This window comes from Lampris incognitus, chromosome 15, assembly GCF_029633865.1.
Source record: "Lampris incognitus isolate fLamInc1 chromosome 15, fLamInc1.hap2, whole genome shotgun sequence".
Taxonomy (NCBI): domain Eukaryota; kingdom Metazoa; phylum Chordata; class Actinopteri; order Lampriformes; family Lampridae; genus Lampris; species Lampris incognitus.
The window spans coordinates 4,010,816-4,028,036 of record NC_079225.1 but is presented as its reverse complement, the minus strand read 5'-3'; the positions used below and the strand labels follow the sequence as shown (position 1 = coordinate 4,028,036).

The window sequence follows — 17,221 nt, the reverse complement described above, 5'->3', positions numbered from 1 at the left end:
GATGTGTGTCTGTATCCTGGTCGCTGCACTAGCGCCTCCTCTCGTCAGTCAGGGCACATGTTCGGGGGGGGGGGGGACTGGGGGGAATAGCGTGATCCTCCCACACGCTACCTCCCCCTGGTGAACCTCTTACTGTCAGGTGAAAAGAAGTGGCTGGTGGAGGAGGCATGTGGTAGTCTGCAGCCCTCCTCGCATCGTTAGAGGGGGTGAAGCAGCTACCAGAAAATACTACTACTACTACTAGTATATCGTGCACTAACACCTGTTGATAGGCATATTTGTTTTCTGTGTTTGCATTTTTATGATTGAGTTGCAATTGTATTGTCATTTTATGTAAAGCACATTGTGTTGCCCTGTGAATGAAATGTGCTATAAACATATAAAGTTTGACTTGACTTATCTCCGCTGGCAGGTCAGGGTAGATGTGAACCAGTGCGCCTTGAAAGGTGAGGGGGCCCTCCCCTTTTCCAAGGCCCACATCACTCTTTTTTTTTTGCATAAGAATGAAACTGGGTGATAATGGGTCTCAGCTGTGCTCCCTTTTTAGGTTTCAGCGCAGTCAATCACTACTGGGGAGGGAAAATTATCAGCATCCAGAATCTCTGGAATAAGCTAGTAGTAGTAGTAGTAGAGATGAATATTGTGGCGAATTCTATTGGAGTGTTCCTGCTGCAAGTCAGGGGTTCATTTGCATATTACTCACAATGCAGCGAATTAGGGGGGGCAGCCCCGGAACCGCCGCCACAGCCAGGATGCGAACCCGTATCTCCCGCACAGCGGGCGACAACGTTAACCAGTCGACTAAAGGGTCCGGCCTGTTAGCCAAGGGCTACTGTGTCTACTTATCCATGCACGTTACACTACCCCCCTATTTCGGGAAGCTCGTCCCCGCGCTTCAGCATATCTTGGGTGCGGAAGTCAAGGGCCACTCCCCTACACCCTCAAAGTGATGTCCTGGTTGAGCGGTTCAATCGGACCTTGGTCACACAACTGGCCATGCTCACCGTGAGGCATCAAAGGGATTGGGACCGCCATCTGCCCCTGGTACTCATGGCATACCGGTCGGCAACTCAGGAGTCTACGGGGTGCACCCCAGCTGCACTAATGTTTGGTCGGGAGCTACAGACGCCTGTGGATCTGGTCTTTGACAAGCCGCCAAACCCACCAGTACAAGGGCCACCAGGCCAGGACTATGTAGACGCACTACATAGTCGCATGAGGTGACCGTGCTAACCACTGCGCCACCATGCCACCTAAGTGGTGGGATATCAGTTTAATGATATCCCACCATATTTTCTTTTAATGATATCCCACCATATTTCACAACTGTTTTCTGAGAAATTTGCCGTTTCGTAGAAAACAGTGTTCATTGTTGTTCATCTTTAGTCTATCTTTTGCATATATCCATAGGTGTCATTTGCATCTATTTGATTCACAGCCCTTGTGTTAATTTAGTTCCCCTTTGTTCATGTGTCTAGTGTTGAGTCTTAGTTGTTTGTCTAGATGTAGCTTAGTGGTAGTTGTAAAAAAAAATTACATCTTTCTTAAATGCATTAAGAAGAGTCATTCTGTTGGTATTATTATGGCTCACCGAAGGGTTAATTCACTGGACAACAGATTTGACCTTAAATATACATACAGTGGGGAAAATAATTATTTGACCCCTTGCTGATTTTGTAGGTTTGCCCACTTACAAAGAATGCAACAGTCTATAATTTTAATCATATATACATTTTAACAGTGAGAGACGAAATCCCAAAGAAAATTCCAGAAAATCACATCATATGAATTTATAAAAATTAATAACCACCTGATTTAGAAAAATAAGCATTTGATCCCCTACCAAACAGCAAGTATTCTGGCTCCCACAAACCAGTTAGTTTTTCTTTAAGATGCACCCCCAATCCCAACTAATTACCCAGATAAAATACACCTGCTTCACCTCGTTACCTGTACAAGATACCTGTCCACACCCAATCAATCAGATTTCAACATCTCCATCATGGGCAAGACCAAAGAGCTGTCTAAGGACACCAGGGACAAGATTGTAGACCTGCACAAGGCTGGGATGGGCTACAAGAGAATTGGAAAGCATCTTCGAGAGAAAGTAACAACTGTCGGTGCAGTTATCAGGAAATGGAAGGAACACCACACCACCGCCAACCTCCCTCGGTCTGGGGCTCCACGCAAGATCTCGCCTCTTGGGGTGTCCCTGATCATGCGAACGGTGAGGAATCATCCCAGAACCACAAGGGGGGAACTGGTTAATGACCTGGGACCACAGTTACAAAGCAAACGGTTAGTAACACACTACGCCGTCATGGATTAAAATCCTGCAGTGCACGCAAGGTCCCACTGCTCAAGAAGGCACATGTACAGGCCCATCTTAAGTTCGCCAATGAACACCTGGACGACTCAGAAGAGGCCTGGAAGAAGGTGATGTGGTCGGATGAGACCAAAATAGAACTTTTCGGGATTCCAACTCAACTCGCCGTGGTTGGAGGGTGAAGAACACGGAGTACAACCCAAAGAACACCATCCCCACCGTCAAGCATGGGGGTGGCAACATCATGCGTTGGGGGTGATTTTCAGCCAAGGGGACAGGACAACTCCATCACATTGAGGGGAGGATGGACGGGGCCATGTACCGTGGAATTCTGGACCAACACCTCCTTCCCTCAGTGAGAGCGCTGAAGATGGGTCGTGGATGGGTGTTCCAACACGACAACGACCCAAAGCACACCGCCAAAGCAACCAAAGAGTGGCTGAAGAAGAAGCACATCAAGCTTCTGGAATGGCCTAGCCAGTCTCCAGACCTGAATCCAATCGAAAATCTTTGGAGGGAGCTTAAAATTCGGGTGCCATGCGACAGCCTCGAAACCTGAATGATTTGGAGCTTGTCTGCAGGGAGGAGTGGGCCAACATCCCTGCCGAAATGTGCACAAACCTTGTCAGAAACTATAAAAACCGTTTGACATCTGTGCTGGCCAATAATGGCTTTTCTACTAAATATTAACATAGTGTTTGTCCAGGGGTTCAAATATTTATTTTGGACCAAAAATATGCAAATAAATTCATAAAATTCATACAACGTCCCATTCCACTTTTTTTGGTCATATTCTGTCTCTCACTGTTAAAATGAACCTACGCTTAAATTATAGACTGTTGCACTCTTTGTAAGTGGGCAAACTTACAAAATCAGCAAGGGGTCAAATAATTATTTTCCCCACTGTATGATGACATTGTTTTTCACCTCAAATGATTCCTCACAGTTTGAGGTGAATGTTCTACACTGCAAAGTGGTAGGCCACACAAACTCACAGAATGGGATTAGAATGCTGAGTCGTATTATGCCTAAAAATCTTCTGTCCTCAGTGGCAATAATCACAACCAAATTCCAAACTGCCTCTGGGAGCAAAGTCTGTACAACAACTGCTCAATGAGACCTTAATGACATGGATTTTCATGGCCAAGCAGCCACACACAAACCTAAGATTACCGTGGGCAATGCCAAGCATCAGCTAGAGTCACATAATGGCTCACCACCATTGGACTCTGGGACAGTTGGAAACACATTCTATGTTGAATTCTCTGTGATGAATCATGCATCACCATCCGGCAGTCTGAGAGATGGCAGTCAGACAAATCTGGGTTTGGCAGATGCCAGGAGAATGCTACCTGCATGATGTCATGTTTGGTGGAGGAAGAATAATGGTCTGGGGCTGCCTTGAACTCAACTCCATCGAACACTATTGGGATGTGTTAAAAAACAAACTACAAGCCTGGCTTAATTGCCCAACATCAGTGTCCGACCTCACTAATATTGTTCTGGCTGAATGGAATGGTTCCCCATCCCACAACCCCCAGCGTCACCCCAGAATTACAAAAATAATTATGCGAGACTGTAAGTGCTTCAAGTTCCAAATGTGGTGGAAGAAATTTGGTTTTGGTAGAAAAATGAGGGGGGGGCTACAAAAATCCCGCTAAATATGGGGCAAAAACAGGGAATCTGTGAATAAATCACTATAATACATACATTCTAAGTAAGTCCTGGGAAATCTAGTTTATATAAAAACGTTTGACATGCCTCTCATTTGTAGGTAAGTTTTACAGAGGTAATTCCTTCATCTATTAGGTTCTGGTAAGCACCAGCCACATTCTTAATTAATGTCAGGGTTATGCTAAAGAACTCTTACCTCGACTATAGCCCGGATTAACAATCAGGCCAGGTCTGTGCTGGTCTGCACGAGTCTGCAGATTTTAGAGCAGTCAAAGTGGACAGTTTAAGAAAATGCCATGCAAACTTCTCGAATTAATGTTACCATTTTAATTAACTATTCAAAACTGAATCTGCTTGGAGAAGGCTGTGAATGCAACTACAGATCACTTGTATCACACTTCGGTAAGAGATTCAATTTCAAGTTTAAAGTGGCAATCTCTAAGATTCCAGTTGCATTCTTTTTTGGCATACCCTTCCCAGGAGTCATTTCAAAACCGCTAACTAGTTTGTCCACTACAAAATCATAACAAAATGTCTGTTCTGGCTACCCCCTCTGGTGGACCAACCATGGATGGGCAATGTAAAATGCATGGCGGGAATGTCGCCACAGACACACTTGTATTTCTCCATATAACTACAAATACAAGGCTTTCATCAGTGACCAATTCAATTTTTATTGTCATTAAAAACAATGTGCAGGCACATGTTAAAAATGAAATGAGGGCTGTGGCTTCACCAATCAGTGCAAGACAGACACAGACAAACACAGCAAACACAATATAAGATATACACACATGAAGACCAAAGCTAAAAATAAGTTAAAAGCGAGCTGGAGTACAAAATATTTAAAAATATCTACAGACATTCAGTGGGTAGCCAGGTTCAGGTGGGCAACAGCTTGTGGAAAGAAACTGTTTTTGAGCCTGGTAGTGCGGGTTCTGAGGCTCCTGTAGCGCCTCCCAGAGCGCAGGGGGAGAACAGTCCATGGTTGGGGTGGGTGGGATCTCTGCTGATGCTCAGACCCCTTCGAAGGCAGCGTTTGTGATAAATGTCTTTTGTGGCTGGGAGCTGGGTACCGGTGATATGCTGGGCCGCCTTGACGATCCGCTGCAGAGCTTTCTGGTCTACTGAGGTGCAGTTGCCGTACCACACTGAGATGCAGATGGTCAGGATGCTCTCTATGGTGCAGTGGTAGAAGTTGGTGAGAATTCTGGGGGGTAGACGGGCGCTCCTCAGCCTCCTCAGGAAATGCAGGCGTTGTTGGGCCTTTTTCACAAGGGCCTGGGTGTTTAATGTCCACGAAAGGTCCTCGCTGATGTGGACTCCAAGGAATTTAAAGCTGGAAACACGCTCCACTTCCACCCCATTGATGTGTATGGGGGAGTGGCTGCAGCTTCTAGACCTCCTGAAGTCCACAATCAGCTCCTTTGTCTTCTGCACATTAAGGACAAGATTGTTGGTAGTACACCATGATGTGAGGTGCTCAATCTCGTCTCTGTAGGCCATCTCATTATTGTTGTTGATACGGCCAATGACTGTGGTGTCATCTGCAAACTTAACTATAACATTTGGAGGGTGAGTTGGCAGGCAGTCGTGGGTAAAGAGGGAGAAAAAGAGGGGGCTCAGAACACAGCCTTGAGGGGCACCTGTGCTGAGGGTCAGGGTGGAGGAGGAGTGGTCACCTAACCTAACAGACTGCGGTCTGTTGGTCAGGAAGTCCAGGATCCAGTTACAGAGGGAGGGGTTGAGGCCAAGGGAGAGGAGTTTGGTGGTTAGTTTGGCAGGGATGATAGTGTTGAAGGCAGAACTGTAATCTATAAACAGCATCCAGATGTATGTGTTGTTAAGTTCAAGGTAGGTCCAGACCAGTCCAGACCAGTGGGTGGGTCCAGACCAGTAGGCTGAATCATCACTGTGTCACGTAGTTTGGTGAAAGAGTGTAATGTAACAAACATTTATTTGAGTGAGAATCTTCAACATGCCGCTTTAAGAGAAATGGATCCCCAAACCCTGGCAGTGTTAATTAATGCCATGCCCATACTACATGCCACATTAAGGTAGAATTATTAATGTTATGTCAACTTAATCCAAATTATTTAATTATTATTATTTGATTATAATTAATTCTTTGCTAGATTATTTGCTCCTTGTTTGTTGAGCACTTTCCCCACCGTTGAGGGTTTAATTTAAGAAGTTGTTATGTCAATTATGAACGAATAAGCATTACACCAACTTGTTGGGACCCCCCCCCCCCCAATTGTATCAGGCCAATTTCCCCACTCTTCCGACCCGTCCCGGTCACTGCTCCACCCCCTCTGCCAACCCGTGGAGGGCTGCAGACTACCATATCTCTTCCGATACATGTGGAGTCGCCAGGTTCTTTTCACCTGAGAGTGAGGAGTTTCGCCAGGGGGACGCAGCGCATGGGAGGATCACGCTATCCCCCCCCCCAGTTACCCCCGAACAGGCGCCCCGACTGACCAGAGGAGGTCGGGCAGGACACATATCCACATCCGGCTTCCCACCCGCAGACACGGCCAATTGTGTCTGTAGGGATGCCGGACCATGCCGGAGGTAAAACGGGGATTTGAACCAGTGATCCCCATGTTGGTAGGCAACGAAATAGACCACTTCACCACCCGGACGTCCGTCCCACGTGCTCCGGGACTAAGGCCGGACAATTTGACTAGGGCTGGATCATTTTGGCTAGAAAGACATTAATATCGTGATCATGATTATTTATCGTGATAATTCATCCATTTTGATCAGCAGAATTACTTTATTGCACTTGAGAATTTTAAATCAACAGAAAACTGCCTTCACTTTCATGATGTATTTTAAATGCATACCTATCGGTAGACCTATACACAACTATACATGCATATACACCGATACGTCATCAAATGGCGCTGTGGACGGTAGCCTCGGTTTTGCGCTCTCTCATACTTTTTCTGTTTTTGTTTATTTATTTAGTTTCCAGCACCCATTCACTGATCACATACAGCAGGGAAGAACTTCCAAGCCTCCAAGTGTCCACTGGACAAAATGAACAGACTTTTTTACCAAATTTATTTGAACATTTTAACGGAAGTCTTGCCCGTTCACTTAGATGTGATGAAAATTTTGTCTCTCAATAAATGTTCTGTCCAGATGAACTGATTCAACTTGAGCATGCATAAAGACTCTGCTGAAAGAATAGTTCATTAATTCCCATTTAACTACCACAAAATATTGCCAATGTGTCAATGTCGCCAATGATTACATTAATCATTTATACTGTTCCAGGATTTACATCATCCCTACACATGGTTTGGACAAGCATGGGGACAGTGGAAGAGGGTGCTTACCCTCTGCAGACAACTCTAGGAATGCTGCATGCAAGGCCAACATAAATGCACATGAGAAAACCTTATACACATAAAACATTCAAATTTACTCTCTCTCTCACACACACACACACACACACACACACACACAGTATGGCCCCCACCAGAAATAGCACATGCACATAAACACCATATATTAAAGGTCACCCCCCATAAAGAATAATAATGAAGTACACAATGCTCACACCCAAATATATTTCATCTATGAATTTATACTGTCCGCTATTCAGTATGTAACTATTTTATCATGCCAATTAGGTGTAAAGCACCAGTAAAATAAACCAAACTGTGGATGAAACCCCTCTGAGAACAGATATTGAGCAATGCTTTCACATAAATGTGGAGTATTTTTTAAAAACAGAGTAATGTCGGTTTTTGACAATGAATGCATACCTGATTGCAGGTCCATTTGGCTTGCTCTGGAGTTGTCCTTGCCAGCGATGATGATACACACAGCTAGGGGAGGAGGGATGAGCTGGAGGAGAGGGGGGGTTTGGTTTCCTGGGGACTAAGTGACAGCAGGGACAAGGAGAGGGCGATGCAGGGTGGGGGACTGGGCAGGGCCTCGTGCCTACACCTGGACTGTGGAAGAGGTGACACTCTTGGTGATTACACTGGTAGCACAGAGCAGGGTGGAAGTGGCAGTGTTGGCAGCTCAGCGACAGGGGCTGAAGGGGAGGAGAACACGATGATGGGGAGAGGGTAAAAGGAAGGTGGCCCTCTTCTGACCTTTGTGAGTCTCTGACAGCCGGGCAGGGAGAGGTGGAAGGGAAAGCAGGGGAGGAGGAGGGGGAAGGGTTTTTGAGGGAACCGTTCTGTTTGATCATTCCACCGTTTTGGCTGGTTCTGTTGGCTATCTGGATGACACATGGTTTCTGCTGTGTTCTGGGAACTGCACCCAGGACTACAACATTCTCTGCTCCATCTGAGACGCAACCACCACTAGGGGCAGCAGTGAGATGGTCCTGATCACTACCAGCTGGTGTACAGGTGTTTGATGTGGAGTTTCCATTGGCAGTGGGTGGTGGGTGTCCACTAGCATTGCTTAAATCCATGGTCCTCTCTCCGCAGGCCATGTGGGGACTCTGTTATTCCTCTGGAAGTAAAGTAAAATAGGAGTAGGAATGAGAGAGATGCAGGGTGGGTTCAAGGCTGAGTTCCAATCCAAGTTATCACATTCACTACACTTATTGTCTTCCATTAAGTAAGCCTCCTGCTGAGGAACCTCATGTGGTGCTCAGCTGGTAGAGTACTTAGTTTTCTATCAGTATATGACTTAAGTATGAATTAATACTTCCAGGGTTAGGAGTTTGACTACTACTGGTGACACCCATACTGTAATATGATGCACTCAATTCAATGTAAACGCTTTGTGTCCTAGGACTAGATTAGTGCTGGAGAAATGTAGTCATTCATGAATCCATGACAAAAAAATAGATGTTAGACCCTTAATATGAAAAGAGAGAGCAGAAATGGCAATTTTTTTCTCCTGTAGAAGTGAGGAAGATAGAGCCAGTTCATAAGCTAGTACTTTCAATTGGTCTTGAGAGTAAACACATTGGTGGAAAAATTAGTTTAGTGCTTAAAAACTTGCCAAAAAAAATCCGATAAACTAATTTCTGCTTTGCCATTATTGGCTGCATTTTAATGCCTTTGAACATGTGAATTTTACTATTTGATTTTATTAGCACCAACATCTCTATCTGGCTTAAATAATTAGCAGACTAATTAAGTGGCACAGTGGAGACACACACACACACACACATACATTGTGTATATATATATATATATATATATATATGCAACCCCCTTCCAATGCCCCTTCTAATCTGAGAGGACAGTGTTACGCTCAATGATGCTTAGCACAGTGCCTCCACCTGGAATGACTAGGCACACTACTATGTGTCTCATTGTCTCCCATTTCTTGAGCTGGAACGTCAACAGTTTAAATGACCCTGTTAAAAGAAGGAAAGTGTTTGCACACATTAAACAGTTTAAAACAGAAATTGCCTTTTTACAGGAAACACACATTCGTGGCTCTGATAACTCTCGCCTCATGTCACGGTGAGCAGGGCAGCACTTTCCCTCCACTTTCCAGGCCAAAGCCAGGGGAGTCTCAATTCTTATTAACCAGAATATTCCCTTTGAGCATCACAATGTAGTGTCAGGCACAAATGGTCGTTATATCATTGTCTCAGGGAAATTATACAATACAATGGTAGTGTTGGCCAATGTGCATGCCCCCAACACAGACGATGTGGAGTTTTTTGAATGTTTTTTTTTTCTTTACCGGATCTGAGTTCATACTCGGTGGGGATTTCAACTGCTGGTTGAATCCTGTGCTGGATCGGTCTTCCACCAACCCTGGTATAATGCATAAGTCTGCTTCAATTATTCAATCCACTTTTATCTAACTACGGTGTCTCTGATGTGTGGCGCTTTCTCCATCCAAACAGGAGAGTACTCCTTCTTCTCACATGTTCACCATACCTTCTCTAGGATTGATTATTTTCTTATTGATAACCAATTCATCCCATTAGCCTGTTCCTGTGATTATCAGAGCAAAGTCATATCAGACCACGCCCCTGTTGTACTATCTGTGACTCTTCCTGGTCTTCCTGAAATAAAAAGACACTGGCGATTTAATTCGACCCTACTGTCAAATAATGATTTCATGAAATTTATGGAGGAGCAGATAACTTTATTTTTTTCATAAAAATACAACCCCCAGCATGATTGTTTGGGATGCTCTGAATGCTTACTTAAGGGGGCAAATAATTTCTTTCTCTGTGAATATGAAAAAGAGAGCCCATAAAGAACGATTATCAAATTAAAGAAATAGACCAGCAATATGCTCAAGTTAAAAACCCAGAACTTTATAAAAAGCGAGTGGAACTCCAAACTAAGTTTGACCTCCTTTCGACACATCCAATTAAACGTCAACTTTTGAAGAGCAAGAGTTTATTTTATATCCACGGTGACAAATCTGGTAGGCTATTAGCCAATCAGCTGAGAGGACTTAAAGCAAAACAACTGATTACAAAAATTCAAATGGCTGATGGCAACATCACTCGTGTAATATTTGCTAGTAATATTTGATTTGCTAATGTCCCTTACGGCCTTCCGTAGCACCACAACAAAGTCACGTGATGTAAGTAACAACGTCAGTCGGAATCCGGTCGGTGAATAAACACCCAGCACGAGAGAAGTCGTCCTTGCTTTATTAATGTTATAAGTTAACATAGCCAGAGGGCACAGATCATTACAACTCGGATTACGCCAAGATAAATGACACATTCAGGAAGTACTATTACCACCTTTACACTTCTGAATTCCAAGATGATTACACTTTGGTGGAAAAAATGTTAAATCGTTTAAACATCGCTATACTTTCTCCCGGCAACAAATCAAGACTAGAGGAGCCTATATCACAAGAGGAAATCACTGCAGCTATCTCTTCTTTGCAGTCAGGAAAATCCCCGGGACCTGATGGGTTCCCCGTGGAATTTTTTAAATCATTCTCTTCGTCGCTTTCACCTCAATTAAGCTCAGTGCTATTTGATTCGTTTAAGCGAGGTAAACTTCCAACATCATTCTATGAAGCATGTATCACCCTAATTCCAAAGAAGGGCAAAGACCCAACAGAGTGCTCCTCCTATAGGCCAATCTCCTTATTAAATGTTGATGCCAAATTTTTAGCTAAAGTTTTAGCCCGTAGCTTGGAGAACATCCTACCATCAATAATATCCGATGATCAAACCGGCTTTGTGAAAAAACGCCACGCTTATTTTAATACACGCCGTCTATTTGATATTTTGTATTCCCCCTCAGAAGTGATTCCCGAATGTGTCCTTTCTTTAGACACGGAAAAAGTGTTTGACCGCGTGGAGTGGACGTATCTATTTGCAATCTTGGAAAAAATCAGCTTTGGACCCGGTTTTGTTACGTGGATAAAATTACTATATTTGTGCCCCACTGCTTCAATACTCACCAACTCTCAGCAGTCACGACCTTTTAACTTCCAACGGGGAACTCGCCAAGGGTACCCGTTAAGTCCACTACTTTTCGATTTGGCCATAGAGCCTCTAGCGATTGCATTGCGTAGCTGCGAGGATATTTCAGGGATTTGGAGGAAGGAAGTTGAACACCAAGTGTCCCTTTATGCGGACGATCTTTTGGTTTTCATATCAAGCCCGGACACCTCCCTACCCCACATGCTGTCATTACTCACTCAATTTAGCCAGTTCTCAGGATACAAACTAAATTTACACAAAAGTGAACTTTTTCCCGTGAATGGGGAGATAATATCCGTAAAATATGACAAGCTCGCAAGTATAAGTCATGCCCCTCTTGACAAGATTAAAACTGCCTGGGAGCAGGACTTAAGCCTCTCACTGTCGGATGATATATGGAATTCGATCTTTAGGGTAGTCAATTCAACATCCCTTTGTGCCCATCATTGTCTGTTACGATTTAAGGTGGTGCACATAGCCCATGTGTCCAAAGTCAAACTATCCCATATGTACCCGGATGTGAGTCCCACCTGTGACAAAATGTAGGGGGGATGATGCTTCCCTTATCCACATGTTCTGGGCGTGTCCTAGACTTGAAAAATACTGGAAAGATGTCTTCCAAACCTTATCCCTAACCCTCAATTTCAAACTAGAACCTAACCCTCTGGTCGCCCTTTTTGGCACCACTGGCAAGGATGACGTACACCTGACCCTATCCAAACGCCGCATGTTGTCCTTCGCTTCTCTATTGGCCAGGCGTGCAATATTGCTGAGATGGAAGGATGCTCATCTCAGCAACCCACAACTAACCCACGCTCAGTGGTTGAACGATATTATGTCCTGTTTAAACCTCGAAAAGATCCGCTACTCAGTCTGTAACTCCAAGGACGAGTTCCAAAAGGTGTGGGGACCTTTCCTGGAATACTTTAAGAATCTCCAGCCAAACTGAAGAATCCTTGCTCCATTCTCTCCTGTTTTCTGTTTTTGTTAATTTATGTCAGTAATATAACCTGTGAAGGTCGACCAGTTTCTAAACCCTCCATCTTCCATTTACTGACTTACCTATTTTTCTTCTTTTCTAAATCCTAAACACGACTTTCAGCACTTTCCTTTTTTCACTCCAGGGACGAGATATACCCTCTTTACAAAGCACATCCCGGCTTGTAGATGGGGCTAGTGGGGTGGGGGTGGGGGGATTGGTGATAAGATTGTCATGTTCTTATATCATTTTATATCATGTAAATCTGACATATCATACACTTGTTTTAAAATCTTTTTAAGTATTGCTTGTTTAAAATCCAATACAAATATCTTTGAGAAAGGGCAGCTAACCGTCGATGTCCAGTGGCATCCAACTTCGCGGAGGTCAAGATATATGTCAGGGGATTGTTGTCGGTTCTAACTTCGAAGGTTGCCCCATAAAGATAATCATGTAACTTGTCCCCAATGGCCCATTTCAACACCAGAAACTCCAACTTATGGGCAGGATAGTTCCTTTCTGAGGGTGAGAGGCTTCGACTGACGAACGCAACAGGGCGCAATCCATCTTCTTTTTCCTGATATAGGACCCCACCCAATCCATCAAGACTGGCATCCATGTGGAGGATGTATGGCTGGCTGGGGTCAGCAAAGGCTAACATGGGAGCATTCGTCAAACACTTGTTGAGCTCCTGAAAAGACTTCTCACAATGGTCATCCCACCTAGGACCAAACGGTTCTGAAGGCTTGAAGTAGGTCGTCTCAGACAGCCGTTTGCCAGACTTGGCATTCTTCTTTCGTGGGTGAGGTGGGTAGCCTTGTAACAGTTGATTCAAAGGCCAAGCGAGGTGGGCAAAATCCTTCACAAAGCAGTGATAATAACCACAGAAGCCTAAGAATGAGCGAAGAGAAGACACTGTTTGCGGTCGGGGCCAAGTTGTCACTGCGTCTATTTTCGCAGAGTCAGTGGCTACCCCCTGCTTTGACACAATGTGGCCGACATAAGTCACAGAGGTCCGGCAGCACCGACACTTGTCAACTGACAGTTTCAGACCCTCTTTTTTTAGTCGATCCAGAACTTTGAGGAGCCTTTCCTCATGTTCCTCTAGTGTGCGGCCGAAGATGATTAAATCATTGAGGTACACCAGCACTTCCAGAAAGTTCATGTCCCCAACGGCTTTTCCATTACCCACTGAAATGTTACTGGAGCCCCACAGATCCCTTGTGAGATGCGCTCAAACTGATAGAATCCAAGGGGGCAAATAAAAGCTGTTTTCTCTTTGTCTGCATCATTCATATGAATTTGATAATAGCCACTTCTCAAATCAAGCACCCTAAACCACTTACTACCATTCAATGGAGTGCATCCTCGTTCCTGGGTACCGTGTACTGATCGGGAATGGTGCGTCGGTTCAAGGTACTGTAATCAACACACATTCTTACAGCCCCAGACCTTTTCTGCACCACAACGATCGGTGAAGCATATGGACTTCTTGACTCTGAAATGATTTCATGTTTCTGCAGCTCCTGCAGGTGTTGACGTACATCTTCCATGTCAGCTGGAGCAATGCGACGCGATCTTTCACGGAAGGGTGTTGGGTCAGTCAACCTAATTTCATGTTCTGTGCTTTTGGAGCGTCCCACATCCCATTCATGGCAGGAGAATACATCCTGTTTTTCCATCAACTTCTCGCCAAGCCGACGTTTCCACTCCTCAAAAGACTTGCCTTCATTCTGCAGCAGCTGACATAACTTGGTGTGAAAATCAGAGTCTCCCTGGGTGGCAGGTTGAGCAGATTCATCTGATAACTGTTGGACTAGACGCACAATCCAAGGACCTTCTTTGTCTGGTATTCCTATCTCTGGAGGTACAGTTTTGGAATCCAGTTCAATGGCGCTCTCAACAAGAATGAATAATGCTCTACCAGAAGAATTTCCACGACACCACATATTTTGTGCGGCCGAGGACCTTAACGGTGTTCAAAACTTCAGCCGTAGTCCCAATGCTAACATCCAAAGACCCATTACTCAGTACTAAGGCCCGGGCTATTTTAACATTTTCTTCCTTGCACCATTCCACTACCTGATTAAGTTCAATGAGGTCAGGCGTACAATTAAAGTGGAATAAATGGGGTGGACAGGGCTGAATAGTAAACAGGAGATCAATGGTACTGGATAAGGTCGACACCTATGGATGACCTATCCCAGCGGTGCCTCCAAAATGTAACCCCCTTCCAGTGCCCCTTCTAATCTGAGAGGACAGAGTGTTGTGCTCAATGATGCTTAGCGCAGTGCCTCCACCTGGAATTACTAGGCACACTATGTGTCTCATTGTCTCCCAGGATATAAAAGTGTGACAGGAATATATCTTCTAAAACCCAACAAGGTGGATGTTTTACACAAACCACCTGACTCATAGAATTCAAACACACAAGAATTAGGTGACTCAAAAATAACATGTATTGTGATTTACAAAATGTACTGTAATACAGTAAAATAATAACCCCATGACTCTTGAAATTAGAGAGATGTTTTTATCTATACAAGACACTGGTCTATTTTAAGTTCAACTCAAATCACTTCCAAAGAAGAAAAAAAAAAACAATTCATGTTAACTCTCTTAACTTTTAAATGCTTTAAACATTGACCCCTTGAATGTTATTGTAAACTACTAATAACACACGTTAGTCCCTAGCTAACGGGTCTGACCCTTTCGCCGAGCGGTTAGTGATGTCGCCTTGTGGTGCAGTACACCCCGTATCGAATCCCGCACCGGGCAAGAAAATAACCGGTTACATTATTTATATTACTTTAAAACACCAACCAGTAATTCCCAAAAACGAGTGCACTCAGTGAAATACAATAAACTAGAGCTCTTTACTATAATTTAAACCCGAGACACTACGTACGATGGCGCGCTTGTGTTGTGGGAGCGACCCAATGAATTACAGAAGACAATGCAAGTGTGCAATTCCCGCCAGTTCAAGAGCTCTGATGCAAATCAGTCCCTACTCACGAGAGACACAGACACTGGCACTAACTTTGCACGCACTGTTCGCGTGCACAGTCCCGTTACTGATTCAGTTCACCACGCATATATTTAAATCAGTTCGTATGCGTGGAAAAGAAAAAAAGACGTATCTCCGGAAAAAACAAGAGTTGTGCACAACTACTACAAAAAATGTTCGAAAGACTACCGTAACGATGCCTGGAAATCAGTACATTACCCACACCGAATGGGGAAGGAGGGAAGGCGCTTATCAGCTCCTGTCTTGTGGAGAAACCGTGACTCCTGCAGCACTGTCCTTGCTGGCCGTCACTGCGTAGAACCACCACGGCGAGAAAGTCCAGATGCAGCTACGTTAGCTAGCAATGAAAGTCCTCTTCAAAATTTTGACACACGGGTGGTATTACTGTAAGATGATAAAGTTTCAACTTGTCTTTTCGGTAGTGAGAAACAGACGCCGGGTAAACTCGGAAGTCTTTCTTCTCCCTTGACCCCGCCTCTTTTTGTCATGACCCATGAGAAGCATGGGAAATGTAGTCTTTCTACATTAATTGCATTAATACCTTAATCAAAACAGTGTTTATGATTTTTCATTAACAAGTTAAAAGATGAATATCAATCTTAATATTTAACACAGAGAAATGCAGTTTAGGCTTTATTACACACACACACACACACACACACACACCCACACACACACATATATATTAAAATCCAGTGAGTCAAGTAAATTCTCTATGAGACAGTACAAGCTTGTTTCATGCCATAAGCAATCATCAGCTGTCAATAAAGCTATTAGAGGAAAGAACATACCATTTACTGCCTCGTCATGCACATCACGTGCACAACGTCCAGTGGGGAAGGGAGAGGTACGACATTCAAAAATTCAAAAACATGTGATCGCTAACGGTCCAATGGGGGGAGGGGGGGTTCGTTTTTGTCTATTGGCGTGATTTATTTATAATTACAAAATAGGTGCTTATATCTATGTCTGAAAGTGCTGGCCAAGTCATTCCTGTTATTCAATATGGACATTTCTGGTTTGCAAATGATAAAATATTTTTCAGTTAGACATAGATTGCGCATTTTACCATCGCCAATGACCAAATATAACGGTTTAAAGATGTTATATATATATATATATATATATATATATATATATATATATATATATATATATATACAAACGGCGGTTTTTTTTTCCTTCAGAGACCGTCAATGGTGTCTATAGAAGTGCTCAAGTAACGAGGAGCGGAATATCAATATAGGGAAAATGTAGGGAAAAAAACTTTTAGCAGCTGATGAGTGCGCGACGCACGAAACAATATTGTACGGCTATGTACTAAAAGCTTTTTCCTATATATAGACACAAATTCAGGGGGGCAGCCGGGAACCGCCACAGCCAGGACGCAAACCCGTGTCTCTCGCACCACGGGCGTTAACCAGTCGACTAAAGGGCCCGGCTAGCAATTCTATGTATCCATACACGTTACACTACCCCCCCCCCCCCGCTTCGAGAAGTGGGATGACTCGTGTGGAGGCAGTGTTAGCGTCTAGGCTTAACATTTAATAATCATTGCAGGGGAACTCACGTACAGTGTACAGGCATGTAGCTGTGTGTATAATGCCGCCACTAGGCTGTATGATCACATGACTACTCTGTAAGTATGGAATGCAGGTCAGTACAAACATAACGCCACAAGGTTATCTACAGCCTCCCTCTTTAGTTCAGAGCTGTAATTATGTTTTCAGAAAAGTTCAGTGTGTTTCAAAGTAGCTTATATTTAGAAAAGCAGTTGTAGCGGGCATAATAAGCCACGCCTTGTAGGGGTAGTAA

The 17,221-nt window shown here is 44.0% G+C and overlaps 1 protein-coding gene across 1 annotated transcript in view; it reads right to left on the bottom strand.

Moving 5' to 3' along the window:
• disp1 (dispatched homolog 1 (Drosophila)) overlaps window positions 1-17,221 on the bottom strand; it is a 112,499-nt gene that overhangs the window by 64,341 nt on the left and 30,937 nt on the right. Inside the window, exon 2 of the mRNA XM_056294486.1 lies at window positions 7,780-8,482. Coding sequence (XP_056150461.1) covers window positions 7,780-8,462 — 683 coding nt within the window. The 5' untranslated portion in view covers window positions 8,463-8,482. The remainder of the gene's footprint in view (window positions 1-7,779; window positions 8,483-17,221) is intronic.